The sequence below is a fragment of the Lithobates pipiens genome, unplaced genomic scaffold, assembly GCF_037356315.1.
Source record: "Lithobates pipiens isolate NorthernLeopardFrog02 unplaced genomic scaffold, aLitPip1_a1.2 Scaffold_18, whole genome shotgun sequence".
Classification (NCBI taxonomy): domain Eukaryota; kingdom Metazoa; phylum Chordata; class Amphibia; order Anura; family Ranidae; genus Lithobates; species Lithobates pipiens.
The window spans coordinates 470,869,315-470,884,179 of NW_027507758.1; the positions used below are offsets into that span (position 1 = coordinate 470,869,315).

The window sequence follows — 14,865 nt, forward strand, 5'->3', positions numbered from 1 at the left end:
GCTCACACTTTGACAATTACTCAGTCATGCAACACTGTACCTGTGTGAAATTTTTGTCCTTTTTCTTCACACAAATAGAGCTTTCTTTTGGTGGTATTTAATCACCGTTGGGTTTTTATTTTTTTGCACTATGAATCCGAAAGACTGAAAATTTGGTAAAAAAAATAAATACATTCTTTGTTTCTGTTTAAGTGTTGGCAGAACACATCCAGCCCACAGCGCTGCTGCCATCTCTTCCCCTCTCTCTGTACCGATCGGTACAGAGAGGAGGAGGGAGGGACCGGCGTTTGTTTACAAGTGATCATTTGCCGGAGCGATCACATGGTAAACAGCAGCTGTTTTTCCCACGATCTGTGATGCACCGGGTCTTACGGACCCGGCGGTCACGGATGTTTGCGGGAGCATGACCCGGGCAGGTGGGTGGGGGGTGCAAGAGAGCAAGATTCTGGGTGGATGTCCACCCAGAAAAACCCGACCATGCTGTAGCTGTCTGTCAGCTATGGCCTGGTCGGCAAGTGGTTAAAAGAACTATATTGGGAGGCATTCACACCTGAGTGTTTAGTTTTTGAGCAGAACGTCGCGTTTTTTGCTGTGATTTTGGCACTGGTCAAAAGGTCACCAATGTAAAAAGCAGCTTCAGGCATTTTGATTCAGGCTACAGAACACTCAGATGTGAAAACAGGTGCCATTTAAAATGAATGGGATTCTGCTTGTGGTGTGTGGGTGTGTTTTTATTTTATTTTTTTGACGTTTTACTTAGACTTTTTGATATGGAAATTGCCTCTGCTTGCTTGTGTAGAGGTATATTCTTCAATACTATTCTCCTTTATCCTGACTTCAATGGTTTGCCAAGTATCAGGCCTCATGCACACTGAACGTTAAAATAACGTTATAAAAATGCCAGTAGCTTTGCAGTGAGAAAATGATATTGCAAAAACATTGGAAAAACTAACGGTTTTCCATGGGGATTTTTTTTTTTTTTTCTTCCAGTGGATCAAAAACATCAAAATGCTGGTGAGCCGTGTTGTGTGTTGGAGTTTATCAGCGGTTTTAGACTGTTTGTTTTTACAGCTGAAAAACTCCCCCCAGAACCCACTAGTTTTGGGGGGTTGTTTTTTTGCTTTAAAAAAACAAACAAAAAAAAAACAGCCTGTGTGCATGGACACATAGGACAACATGATGGGGAGTTTGACTAGAAAAAAAACGTCCGAAGCCCAAAAACTTTTTTTTTTTTTTTTTTTAAAGTCCAGTGTGCATGAGGCCTTAAAGAAAAGCTATGGATGTTGGCAAGCTAGAGATTGCAACTACTCTGTTTCTCTCATGAGTTCCTTTTTGAAACATGGAAATGGTGGCAAGAACTTCTTCAGATATGTATATATTCTTATTCATTGTTTACAGGCTTTTTTTTTCCCCACATTGTTTTTTATGAAATTCGTACAGGCCTGTCAGGCCAGTCTTCATGCATAGCTTGGCTGTCATTGCACATGTAAACAGACAAGGTTTTCCAGCTGTGCTTTCATGTTTGTGGCTGGCATGGACACAGTTGGGTGTGTAACCCCAAGGCGTATTTGTGAGGAGATTGCAGTAGAGCGCCACTAGGAAACTTGCTTGATCATAAAAAAATAAGGTGTAATTGGGGTCTATTTTGTTAAAGGATTCTTTTGTAAATTGTGAACCAAAGCTGTAGGCCAGGGGGTAGGCAGCATTTTGAGCACAGTGTGTCTAAAAATGTTTTCAAAGAAATTGAGCGTAGCGATTTTATAACAAGTCAACTTCACACACTCAGTCACGAAAAAACGTGTTTTTTTTTTTTTTTTTTTTTAATAAAGTAAATGCTGTAAACTACTTTAGTAGAGGGAAATTGTCATCCTGCTCTCTCACGCCTCAGATCGGCCACAATTCCTGCACCTCAATTTCACCACTGTGCCACCCTGCATGTCTGTCCCACTGCTGTACCTACCCCCCCTGCTCATCTATGATATGCAGAGTGGTGAAAGGAAGCAGAGTTGAGACACAACACCTGTCCTGGCACACTCATCCTATTGATCCACCTCTTGCATCCATCCCATATGCTTGTATGTGATCTCCCATACAAGCATCTCGAATGGGTGCACAATGATGAGCTCAGGTCAGGGGCATTTTCTGAAAGCAGTGGGTCTGTGTGCAGGATCATAAATTGGGCCCTCGCAGCTGAGAAGAGGTGTGGCACTCGGCACCGCAGGAAAAGTTGGGTGTGATTTTTCATTGCGCTGAATACTGGCTGTGGATTAAAGGGACACAGTGCTGGGGTTCAGTAGTAAGTGACAAAAAGGTTCAGGAATAATTTCAACAACATTCCCAGAAGCTCAACAGTAATTCCATAAACCTGATTGTTTGTGAGATTGGTAGTGGCAACCAAGTGAGTCATCTTCCTCCAGATGGTGGGTGGGGCTAGCAGGACTGTGATTAGCTTTAGCAGTGGCCAATGGCTGTCCTTCTGGAAACGGGGACTGCCAACCAATCACTAAACCCTTTTTGTGATATATTTTGTTTTTTACCAAAAATATGTAGAAGAATACTTTTTGGCCTAAACTGAAGGAAAACCGTTATTTATCTTCTTGGGTGTCGTATGTGGTATCACTTTGGGGGGGTTTGGGAGCCATCGTTGGATTTATGGTGTGGACCATAATCTCTGGAGTGTGGTTTATACATATGCCGATATTTGGACATTAGAGGCATCTATTCTGTTTTTTTAGTTCAAAATCATTTTAATTCAAACTTTATTTGAGTCGTTTTTTTTACTACTATATACTTGACATACACTATATGGATTAATTATTTATGCTTTTTGTAGTAATCTGCAGCACAGCTTTTCTTTAGTTTATGTTATTGTGTGTATCTCACATTGAGTTGCAGCTAATTCTCTATTCACTTTTTTCACTTTTTCATATATCCCTCCAATAAATGAAATATTAAGACAGCGCTGTATTGCCACTTTTCCAGGATCTTTATTATAGCAAAATGTAAAAAATGCGTTTTATTTTTTTTTTATTTTTATTTTTTGCTCTTTCTTTTTTTGTTTTATAGCGCAAAAAATAAAAACCGCAGGGGTGATCAAATACCACCAAAAGAAAGCTATATTTGTGGGGACTTTGTTTGAGAGGCACATTGCACGACCGCGCAAATGTCAGTTAAAGCGACGCAATGCTGAATGGCAAAAAGTGCTCTAGTCTTTGGCCAGCAAAAATGGTCCAGAGCTTAAGTGGTTAGGGACTGGTTAGTAGCTCAGGCCTTGATATTTTGAGCCCTGTTGTAGGGAATAATGAAGGTATTTTTGCCCTAGCAATATCTTAGCAGTATCTTGACTAACTGCAGTGTCTTCATCTCGAGTACTGCTGCCTCTGACTGCTAGTTCAGAGAGATTTGGAGATGTCATTACTGTGCTGCTTACTGTTATTGCCGGAAAGAAAACTGAGGGCCTGCAGTGGAAGCATTGATACTTCCTGATTTCTGTACAACCTGAAATAAATAAAAATGGTAATTGTGCTTCAAATAATGGGTTGCAGTGACCATCAAGAAAAAAGGAAACGTTGGCCCTGTTGAAGTAAGGATTTTTATATTTGTTTTGGAATCGTACTTCCCTCGGTGGATGCAACATCAGTAGGAATGAGCTCAGGTTTGTTTGCATGGTCCACGTGCTGAGCCCGCCAGGAAGTCGGCTCATGGCTGCGCTAATCGCAGGCAGTGAGACCTTGCCTGATGTGCGGCTGCAGAAATCGGGCAGTGTCTCGCTGCCTGTGATTGGCGCAGCTCTGAGCCGACTTTCTGGCGGGCTCAGCACGTGGACCATGTGAACACGCCTGAGCTCAACTCTAAGCATCAGTTCGATGCAGCATCTGTCCCTCGTGCCTCTACAATGAGAACCAATCGATCGAATTCGCGGATCGCTCCGTTTTCAGGGCTGCCTGAACAGAAAGTTGCAGACTTTCAGTCACAGCTCTCTGCTCTGCCCCTCCTCGCTCACTGGAGCGCTGGGCTGTGGAGGGGGCGGCTCTTAGTGGCTCGCAGAGATGGGTGTTAGTCCTGTGAAATCTGCAACGTCAGCAGAGAGCGAACTTCAGCCGGCTCTCTGAAAACTGGTCACAGGAGTGCAAAACGGACTGCACTCCTGTCATCCATAGGAGTACAGCCAAACAAGCTGTTAATCGATCAACTTGGATACAACCAGCCTACCAGGTTCTATTGTGATTTTATTGCTAGTGGCTGCTATAGCCACTAGTGATTTAGTCTTCTGCAGGCGGGGACATCTTCCCCTGCCTTCCCCCCCACCCCTCAGCTGGGAGAAGACAATAGCTCGGCAAGAGGAATTCCCTCATCCACACTGAGGAATCGAATTTCTTTATTGCAACCCGTGGTTGCAGGAAAGGATTTTGCTCCATGTATGGCCGATCTTAGTACCCATTCACACATGATTGTAGACAGAATCGTAGTGATTACACCCTGTGATTTCAAAAGGTTGGATGCGTTTGCGATGTGATTACGTCTAATAGCACCTCAATTGGGCCACGATTTTTTTTCCCAGCAAAATCGCGCAAACAAAATCACGGCTCATGTGTTGCTCAAAAGAAGTTCAGATTCTGCTTGCAATCGTGTGAATGGAGCCTTAGAGATATTGTAGCAAGTCTGACATTGTCTGTTTGTTTTTTGTTTTTTTTGTTTTGTTTTTGTTTGTTCCATCTTCAAAGCCAAATGGTATCATCTCCTAATGGCCCAATTTGTGCTTTTTATATAGGCTATTCAAAATGTTGGCAGGATCAGACCATTTATGAGTAAGCTAAAGAGCAGGTAATCTTCAAGGTACACAGTTCATAGGAGAAACATAGACAAACGGGATTCCTGCTGAACATTTGCAGTTCCTTTTTTTTTTTTTTTTTTTTTTTTCTTTTTTTTTTCCATTAAAGGTAATTGCATAAGACAACTTATCAAGTCGATTCTCAAAACAAAAACATATTATTTTAACAAATGAAACATGATGATGTATTCCTGCCAATTTTTTATAAATAACAATATTACAATAACAATTCCCCACAGCAACCCTCCGCTCCAATGCCCCGGATCCCATAGGGGACTTGTAGAACTGAGAAAAGAGAAAATATGTTGCCCCTGCCGACAGGGGAACAAGTTACAGTTCCAATCCTGCAGTACTGATTGTAAATACTTTGATTAAAAAACAAAAAAAAATGTCATGTATTGGAGCTGGACTTTACAGATATAAACACCAATTAATACAGTTGTAAATACTCTGCATGTCTCCTCTTTGCTCCATTGAATGGAATGCAATGCAAAGCGCACTGAATTACGTTCTTTGGTTGGGGAAACTGTCAGAAGGGACCCTGGAAGTGACCTCATACATGCCACTTCCGGGTCAGGACCAAGATGGGGAGGAGAGCGGACACACGGCAGCACTTATGTTGGCCCTGGGCCTGTAAATGGGCAAATGGAGCTTGGGATACATAGCAGGGCGTGCCGGGTGGTTGCACTTTACTGGGCTATGTGAAATTCTTCCATCTGACTAATAAAGCCTGCTGTTTGCTTGTTGCCTGCTGACAAAAGTGAGTGAATAGCCAATATAGTTGGACAGAATTACAAGTAATATGACATATAAAGCAGTTCACGTGTGTGTGTATGTGTGTGTGTTAATTTTTTTGGGTTCGTGCCATTTTTGCCTGGCAGCTTAAAGTTTCTACATCATAGATCTTGTGAGAGCAGCACTTGAGTCCTAGAGTGCTGTTTTAATCCCTACAGGTTCATTCAAGGTCAGTGCCTGCAGTCTGATCTATCATTAAGGAATGGCTCTTAAGCTTGCATAACTGTCAAACAGTGAGGTTCTATGTAATCCTTTACACATATCCTCTATAAAAATCGCCCTCCTTTTTTATTGGCTTCCTTATAATTTGCAGGCTTTGGAGATTGGTCTGAAGCCAGTCATTTACAGTGTGTTTTTCAGTAGCACTGCTGGCGATTTAATGTTCGATAATTAGATTCGCCACATTGGTTCATTTTTAATTTGCATATTTTTATTTCTGAAATTGTTGCCTGCCTGTTAAATGGAAAACATTCATTAGTTTTAACCACTTCTATACCAGGCCTATTCTGGCACTCCTCTCCTACATGTGGGAAAAAAAAGATAGCGAGAGATATATCATTATTTTTTTTTATTTATTTTTTCGCTAGAAAATTTACACCCCCCCCCCCCCCCCCAAACATTGTCACGTGGAATTTGCACTGCAGTTATTCAAATGAGGTGTGTGTGTGTGTGTGTGTGCTCGCGGGGGGGGGGGGCATGACAGGTCCGCTTTACAGCAAGATCTGGGGTCTATAAGTCCCCAGATCTCGTCTCTAGGCTGCAAAACCTAAAATAAAAAACTCTGCTTCCCAGCCAAGAAAACGGCAGTGTTTAAATCCTGCAGAGGCTGGACGTGACATCATAACATCTCTCCCAGGCATCAAAGGTCATAGAGCCTGCCGGAGACCATCTGGTCTGCCATATTCTCAATGGTAAATGGCCACCATTGGCTGATTCATTCTCCAGCTTGCAGATCGAATGGGCAAGCTGGTAGAGGCACTGCAGGATGGTGGGACGGGGAGGATGTCCCTTCCCAAATTATAAATTTAAAAATGTTGAATCATATTGTGAAATAATACATCTCAAAAGATCAACAGGCGTGAGGATGTGCCCACACTTCACAGATTATATAGGTCGAGAATCCTATATATGTATGTATGTATGTATGTATGTGAGAGAGACTCTAGTGCACTGCATCTGAAAGTTCTTTCTGCTATAGTTTCTGGCTGAAATGTTAAAGCGGGAGTTCCGCCGTTTTTTTTTTTTTTTTTTTTTTAAACCAGCAGCTACAAATACTGCAGCTGCTGACTTTTAAAATAAGGACACTTACCTGCCCAGCCGCCATCTTGGGTATGGGAATCAGGAAGTGGAGCCTTTCGGCTTCATTTCCCGGATCCCTACTGTGCGAGTTGCGCTGCGCAATAAGGATGGTCCCGCTGCCTCTGGGATCTGTGTGTTTCCCAGCAGGCAGCGGGGGACTTTCGGAAAGGGGCGTAGATCTACGCCCCTTTCCGCAGATAGCTATGCCGGAAGTGGGTGCAGATACCTGTACTGTACAGGTACCTGCACCCCCCTCCCCCCTGAAAGGTGCCAATTGTGGTGCCGGAGGGGGGGAGGATTCCAATGAGCGGAAGGTCCACTTTAGGGTGGACCTCCGCTTTAACACCTTTCCTCGGGCAGGAACATGCATAGGATAATCATGACTCCATAGATGTATAGAACTTACAAATAAGGAACCAATAACATCATTAATGTGGAATTTAGGGCTGCAACTAACGATTATTTGGCCGATTATTGTTTCGATCGGTTAAAAACCTGAAAAAGGTAATTTCGCTGCGATTTGTATTTTTACATTTTGTTGGGCAGATTCAAAAACACAAATTGCCGCAAAAACTTATTATTACATGCTTTTCTGTAGCTTCTCCATTGAAGTATATTGAACCAAAAAAACAAAATAGCACTGTGTTGTGTTAAAAAAAAAAAAAAAAAAAGTACTTGTCCTTTCCAAATACAGCCTCTTTTCCAAGCAGCTGAAAAAAATCATGGATATGAACGTGTCCCATAGGAAACAATATAAATGAACTGTAGTGTTTCTGCAAATAGCACCAAAAACAGAGGTGTTACTCAGGCCTGAGATGTTTAGTAACATAATGGGGTTAAAAAAACTAAAATTGGTACAAAAAGAGCAAATAATTACTACTGTAAAGGGTTCATTTTTTTATGAGACAGTGACTGTAATATTTACAGTAGCGATTTGCTCTTTTTGTACTATAAAGGGCTAATTTTAGTTTTTTTTCTTAACCCCATTATGTTAGTGATCGATTTATGAAAATAATAATCGATTAATTTCATAATCAATTAGTTGTTTCAGCCCTAGTGGAATTCCACCAAAAAATTTCACTTCCGATGTCGCATTTGGTGCCTTTCAGGGGCGAGGGTGAAGCAGATACCTGTCTAATACAGGTATTTTGCTTCCACTTCTGGGCATAGATACCCGAGCCACCCATGGGTATCTACGCCACTTCCCCCCACCCCCGATGTATTCTGGGAGACAACACGGGTCCCAGAAAACAGCAAGGACCAGTGGGATATCGCAGGGCGAGTCACGCATGCGCAGTAGGGAACCAGGAAGTGAAGCCACAAGGCTTCACTTCCTGATTCCCTTACAGTGGGTGGCAGCGGCAGCACCTGACAGCCGAGGGATAGATCGGCTTCTGGTGCCGACAACGTGGGCCCTGGACAGGTAAGTGTCCTTATTTTAAAAATCAGCAGCTGCAGTATTTTGTAGCTACTGACTTAAAAAAAAAAAAAAAAATCTGCGGACCTCCGCTTTAAAGAGTCATAGCCATCACTCCGATTCATGATGGGAACTTATGGTTATCGTGTTCTGTTCACTCCCCATCTCCTAATAGAGGATTTCCCAACAATCGCCTAATAAAAACACAACAAATAACCAAAATACTAAATTAACAAAGATGAAACTAATCTATAAAAACAGTGATTTATCTCATAAGATACAGATGAATGACTACTTGTGAGAAGACTTTGCTGTGTAGATGGGTGTACCCACATCCCAGTGGTTTGACGGTTCTTGGCTGATAAAGGTGGCGAGATTTGATTGTAGAACCTTGATGTATGTTTTCTCCTCTGCCTTCAGATTCCACAGGCGACCACTGAACTGCTGGTGCCTGTCTGTTTCTCTGTAGAAAAGCGTGCATCGGAAAACTGGAGGCTCACCACCTTGTGTCCATATTATGTTCACCTGGCCATGGTGGTTTTAAAGTAGAACGAAGGCCCCGTTTTTACACCTGGTTTTTTTTTTTTAAAGGGCATTTGACTCAAAATGACTTCTTCAAAAAAGCTGTGGGGTATTTTTGAGGCACTTTCCGTTCATTTCAATGGACAGGGGTGTTTTCAGGGTTGTCTTCAAAAAGCATTCCCTTAATTTGCAGGGAGTCTCCTCTCACTTCACTTTTTGACCCATAGTCAAACAGGAAGTCTCCACAATGAGCCAAAGATGGCAAATCTTTTAATGGGTCCCTAAGGCCCCTTTCACACTGGGGCAGTGCGGGCGGCGGCGGTAAAGTGCCACTATTTTTAGCAGCGATTTATTGTCTAGCAGTGCTAAAACTGCCCGTAAATCGCCGCTGCAGCAGTGCTTTCCCGGCGGTATAGCCGCGCTGCCCCATTGATTTCAATGGGTAGGAGTGGTGAATACACTGCTCCTTCACCGCTCCAAAGATGCGGCTAGCAGGACTTTTTTGCACCGTCCTGCCAGCGCACCGCTCCAGTGTGAAAGCCCTCCGGCTTTTTCACTGGAGTGAAAGGGGCCGGTTTGTTCAGGCGCTATTTTTAGCACTGGAGCACCTGAAAACCCACCCCAGTGTGAAAGGGGCCTATATAATACTTTTCAGTAGTAGTAGTTCACACCTGGAATAAGGTTTGTACATTTTCGATACGAATGTCAGTTGGTGGGTTCTAATTTCCAGTTTATACAGCGTCAGCAAAACAGAACTTCCTGAAAAATCATTGTTCTCAATTCTCTGGAATAACACTTTTAAAAGAAAAATATCCCACCATTACACAACTTGTTGCTCAACCTCAAAGCGTGTCGCACATTTTGAGCAAGCTCATTGTAAATAAAGGTATCAGAATTATAGATTCTTTGGTTTAACTAGCCATGGGACCTGTGTAATTGCATCTGACAGAATATACAGAGATTGGTAATAAAAAAAAGTGAACAAGCCCATGACTGGAGTGAATTTATGTCTCCGCTAGGTTTGAATGAGGTCAGTAATCATCATTTAACCCTTTCACTGCCAGGCCCTGCACTCCATTTTTAAACTCCGATGGCCAGGCCATTTTTTTTTTTTCTCCATTGATTTATTTTTCCTTTTTATAGCTTTCAGAGTTTAAAGAACCCCCCCCCCACTACCACGGCCACATATTTTCTGAAAGCACATGACCAGTAGAATACAAACGAGGTGCTACTGATTTTTATTACACAATATTTGTGCAAATGTTTATCAAAACAATATTTAAAAATGCACTAAAATTAAACAAATTGTAAAATGTGCCGTGTTTTTAGTTAAATTTAAAACATTCCTTTTTGCAGAATTGGTGAAAACTGAACGTACGTAAAAATGTAAATAACCACATTTCTCTCCAAAATCTGAAGGTTTTCATTGTTCCCTTACAACTTTCAGAGTTTAAAGATCCCCAAACCTTATGCTTTCTGAAAGCATAGAACCAGTAGATTTAAAAAGGTGCTACTGATTTTTTTTTTTTTTTGTTTAATGCCCCACAATATTTGCACAATTGTTTACTAAAACAATATATTTTCCAAAAATTTTCAAATCATTTTTAGCAGATTTAAACATAGCAAATTTTAATAAATTCCTACTAAATATAAAAGCTTGCCCTGTGTTGAGTGAATAAATAACAAACATTTGTACGTTTTTAAATTTGTGCCTTTTTGAGAAATAGTGAAAATCGGACGTACTCTAAATCTGGAGGTTTTCTTTTTTCACTTGCAGCTTTCAGAGTTTGTGAAACCCCCCCCCCCCCCCCCAAAAGCATACATTTTCTGAAAACACATGGCCAGTAGAATAGAAAGAAGGTGCTACTGATTTTTAAGGCACCACGAAATTTGCACAAATGTTTATCAAAACAGCACTTTTGCTAAAAATTCACTAAAATCATTAATGATGGGTTCATATATGGTAAAATGTACAACATTTTGGCTAAATTCCTAGTAAATATAAAATTTATAACTATTGCTTTGACAAATATTTAGATTTTAATTTTTTTTGCACTTTTTTTTGTGACATGGTGAAAACTGAAGGTATGCAAAACTATAAATATCCGGCAGTTACCATTTTCCACTTGCAGCTTTCAGAATTTGAAAAGACCCCTCAAACTAGACCTTTTCTGAAAGCACATGACCCGTAGAATAAAAAAAGTGCTACTGATATATGGTGTGTGTTATTTTTTATTTTATTTTTTTGGCCCCCCCGCAATAATTGTGCAAATGTTCATCATCATCATCGCTATTTTTCACAAAAAATACAGTAAAATAGTGCACATAAACATAACATAACTTATTTAATTGCTGCTAAATTACTACTGAAGCATCATTCACATGTGGCGTACTAAGGTGTACGCCCATGGAGGGTCATGCTTACCCGCACGGGATGCACTGGTCTTCCTACAGGTAGGTCTGTATGGTGTATGGACCTGGCAGTGAAGGGGTTAAGGGTCCTTTCTCCATGTGGCAGGACATTTGTGAGCAGATCCCTGGCTGAATTGGAACAGAACGAGACTGATGTCACTGTCAGTTATTCCTGTTGATTTTTCTTTTCTTACATTTTGACAGCAGACAGTGGTGAACCTGTATTGGATCTATGTGTGTATTTGTGATTTTTTTTTTTTTTTTACATCAGGCTACATTAGATCTATCATGTTTGGGTTCAGGGAAAAATGGAAAAGTCTTTCAGTGTTGGGGTGCTTTTTTTTTTTTTTTTTTTTTTCCTCTCTCTTTTCCATTCCCCCTCTGGTCCTGAACCACTTGAAAAACTGACATGCAGACCTGACCAGGAAGCCCCGGTGAAAGGGGTTTAAAGTGATATTAACCACTTGCTGAGCCGACGACTACAGCGTGGTCATCTAGATCTGGGACGCTGTCTGCTGATCAGATTGAGGTAAAGAGCCAATTGGCGTCTTTTTAACCACGTGATCAGCTGTGTCCAATCACAGCTGATCACGAAGGTAAATAAAATGCCTGTTATTGGCACTCCTGTCGGCATGAGGAGAGGAGCCCATAACCAGCTTCTCTAAAAGTGACATCTACACTGATAATTGGGGCACTGATTATCAGTGCAGTCCCACCAGTGCCTCCGCATCAGTCACATACCAGTTACACACAGATGTTTGTTTGCTTTTTTTTTTTTTTTTTTTTTTTGCTTTTTTATTTATTTATTTTTTATTTATTTATTTATTTTCCTCCATGCATAGTATGCACAAAGTTAAAATATCTTCAGCCTTTACAACCACGTTAATAGAATATTAATCTATTGTTCACAAATGCCTTTGCTGGGAACAAAATGAATTCATTGTTATACAAAAGACATTTGCTAACTAAATGTTTAATCTCCTGTTGTATGGTATAAAAAAATGAATAAAAAAATTTTAGCGTAAAAAGTCTGTGCTTTTTTAGTTCATTCATTCAGTCTTCTCATTGATTGGACTGGATTGTGTGTTGATGTATTTGCCACGTATGCAGCACAGCCCGCAGTCAGACTGGTAGTATTACACGTGTAAGGTCTGCAAGTGGTCAGAACAGAAGAATCCCTAATTTTTTGTCTGGCAGTATAGCGGATACATCAGAAGTAATCACTTCATTAAAAAAAAGTCTCGGCTTTTTCTTTTTTTTTTTATTTATTTTTTTTCTTTTGTAAATTTAGAACTTTTAAGATTAAACAAGAACTTTATTCTGTCAAGCTTTTCAGAGCAACGTTCAACCTTCTAATTCAGTAGTCCTTTTTCAGTAATCCATCCCAATGTTTAAAATGACTCCTGTTCTCTACAATTAAATAAAATAAATAAAATACAAATAAAAAGTAGGTACCCATAATAGAAAATAAATGAACTGTTTTGTCTGAGGTTGGCTCCATATTTGGCTATTTTGCAGGACTTGTAACATTGCTTCTATCGGACACTTATAGGTGGGTGTGGGCTGTCGGTGAACCTATAAGATGGAAAAAAAAATGACTTCCATTCCATTGGGGTGGTTTCCTTTCTCAATATGGTACTAGTTTCACACCCTAAAATTATGTTGGAAAGAATTATCCTTATTTTTTATTGTGTGTGTGTGTGTGTGTGATCTCACTAATGGGACGTAAACAAAAATGTTCAAAGTTTTCAATTAAAAAAATATGAACACATATTCAGTCCCTGTTCTCTCCTAACAAGTGTTTATTTTTATTTTTTCAGGTTTCTTGGATACAATCTTCATCTTTCCCAGTATCCAAAATGCAGATAAAAGAAGACATGAATCCAGTGCTGCTCTCCATTTTGCACTTTTTTATGTGGCTTTATGGCGTTATTTCATTTGTTCCATGGTTCTTGCTGTCCAGAGCACGAGAGAGGCAGAGACTTGCTAAACGAATAAAAGCCAAACCTGCTAGTGAGGATCCGAACAGCCCCTTCCGCTCAGTGGATAGCTTCCAGAGTCTTGCCTCCTCACTGTACCCAGGCTGTGATACCCTGGACAAGGTCTTTAAGCATGCTACAGACCTTTTCAAAGACAAAGGATGCTTGGGAACCAGAGAGGTGCTAAGTGAGGAAGATGAAATCCAGCCTAATGGGAAAGTCTTTAAAAAGGTGCGTGAGCACAAATGTGTTGGGGTAAAGTCTGAACTTTATTATAAAAGGTCAAATGTAATCCCTTTTTGTGTACTTTTCTTTAATCGTATCGATCTCCCTTCTTGCGCCAAGAGAAGTGATGTCAGGAGCCCAGGCGCTGAAGGAGGCAGACTACGAGGGACCCCCTAGCAACAGGCATTTTAGAGGCGAGTTTGAAAAATAAAAAAAATTTAATTGTTTTTATTTTTAAGCGCATTTGATAAAATTCTTTATTTGGGGGGGTGGAACTCCACTTTAAGAGAAGTATGACCAAAGCTGTTTTGGCCATACTTTTTGTGGGGCACAGGAGTGCACTTTCCTTTGACCCAGAATCAGCTGTTTGGCTTATGTCAGAGTCACTCCAGTCTGGAAGGATTGTCTGGATTTAACCACATACCTGAGCTGAAGCCAGCTGAGTCCAGCCCCCTCTCCAGCCAGACGCTCCAAGTGCTGGAGGGACAGAGCAGAAAGCGGTGACTGACGGTCGTTGCTCTCTTTTCAAAGCTAATGGGAGATCAGTGTCCAGTGGTCTTGTGATCACTCAGTTCTCATTGTTAGTCTGTGGGCACCGCTGCAATATCACACTGATGCAACAGAGGTGTGTTTTGTTTATATTTTTTTTTTATAGCAACCCTATAAATTTTCTTTTCAGCTGCTTCTACATTGTGCAGCCAAAATTCAACAGTTTTCAGAAGCTTTTGTGGTTAGCTTGATGCACTAACTGATGTTTGATTCAAGGAGATGGATACCTTTGCAACTATAAACAACTACTTTAAAATAAATTTTGGTGTCCTAAAGACTTGGTGAAATATTAATTATGTTGTAAAAACTTGAATTAGTTATTTTAAAGATAATCTAAATTAATGCCATACGCTTTATTTGCATAATATCGGCATTGTAATAGCAATACAAACCATAGTTTAATTTTGACAATCCAATATAAGCTTACTTGGAAAAATCCTTTTTAAGTTGAGTGTTGCCTGTCATCACTTCTATACTTATTTCATTTGATTTACTTTTGATTTCCAAAGACTACATATCCCATGGTACCTTGCTGCCTGCAGTGATTCCTGCATGGGCTCCGCCTCCTGAAACTCCTCCTCAGTACCTCTGTCATTCACGAGGCAGACTCTGTGAAAAGTGACACATCAGTGCTCATTGACAGGACATAGTGAATACATGTCATAGAATTTAATCTGTGAGGATTTGGCAAAAGATAAAATCCCATATTAAAAGATAATTAAATCCTAAGTGTAGCCAACTTCCCCCCCCCCCCCCCCCCCCACAAAATTGACACAAGGGACATAACTTCCAAACAGTAGGATGTGTCCCTTGTGCAGATGCCTCTTAATCTTCTG

At 40.7% G+C, this 14,865-nt stretch overlaps 1 protein-coding gene across 1 annotated transcript in view; it reads left to right on the forward strand.

Annotated features, from left to right (window-relative positions):
• The window catches only part of ACSL3 (acyl-CoA synthetase long chain family member 3), a 112,179-nt gene that overhangs the window by 36,815 nt on the left and 60,499 nt on the right, over positions 1-14,865 (forward strand). The window contains exon 2 of the mRNA XM_077488310.1: positions 13,097-13,486. Coding sequence (XP_077344436.1) covers positions 13,136-13,486 — 351 coding nt within the window. The 5' untranslated portion in view covers positions 13,097-13,135. The remainder of the gene's footprint in view (positions 1-13,096; positions 13,487-14,865) is intronic.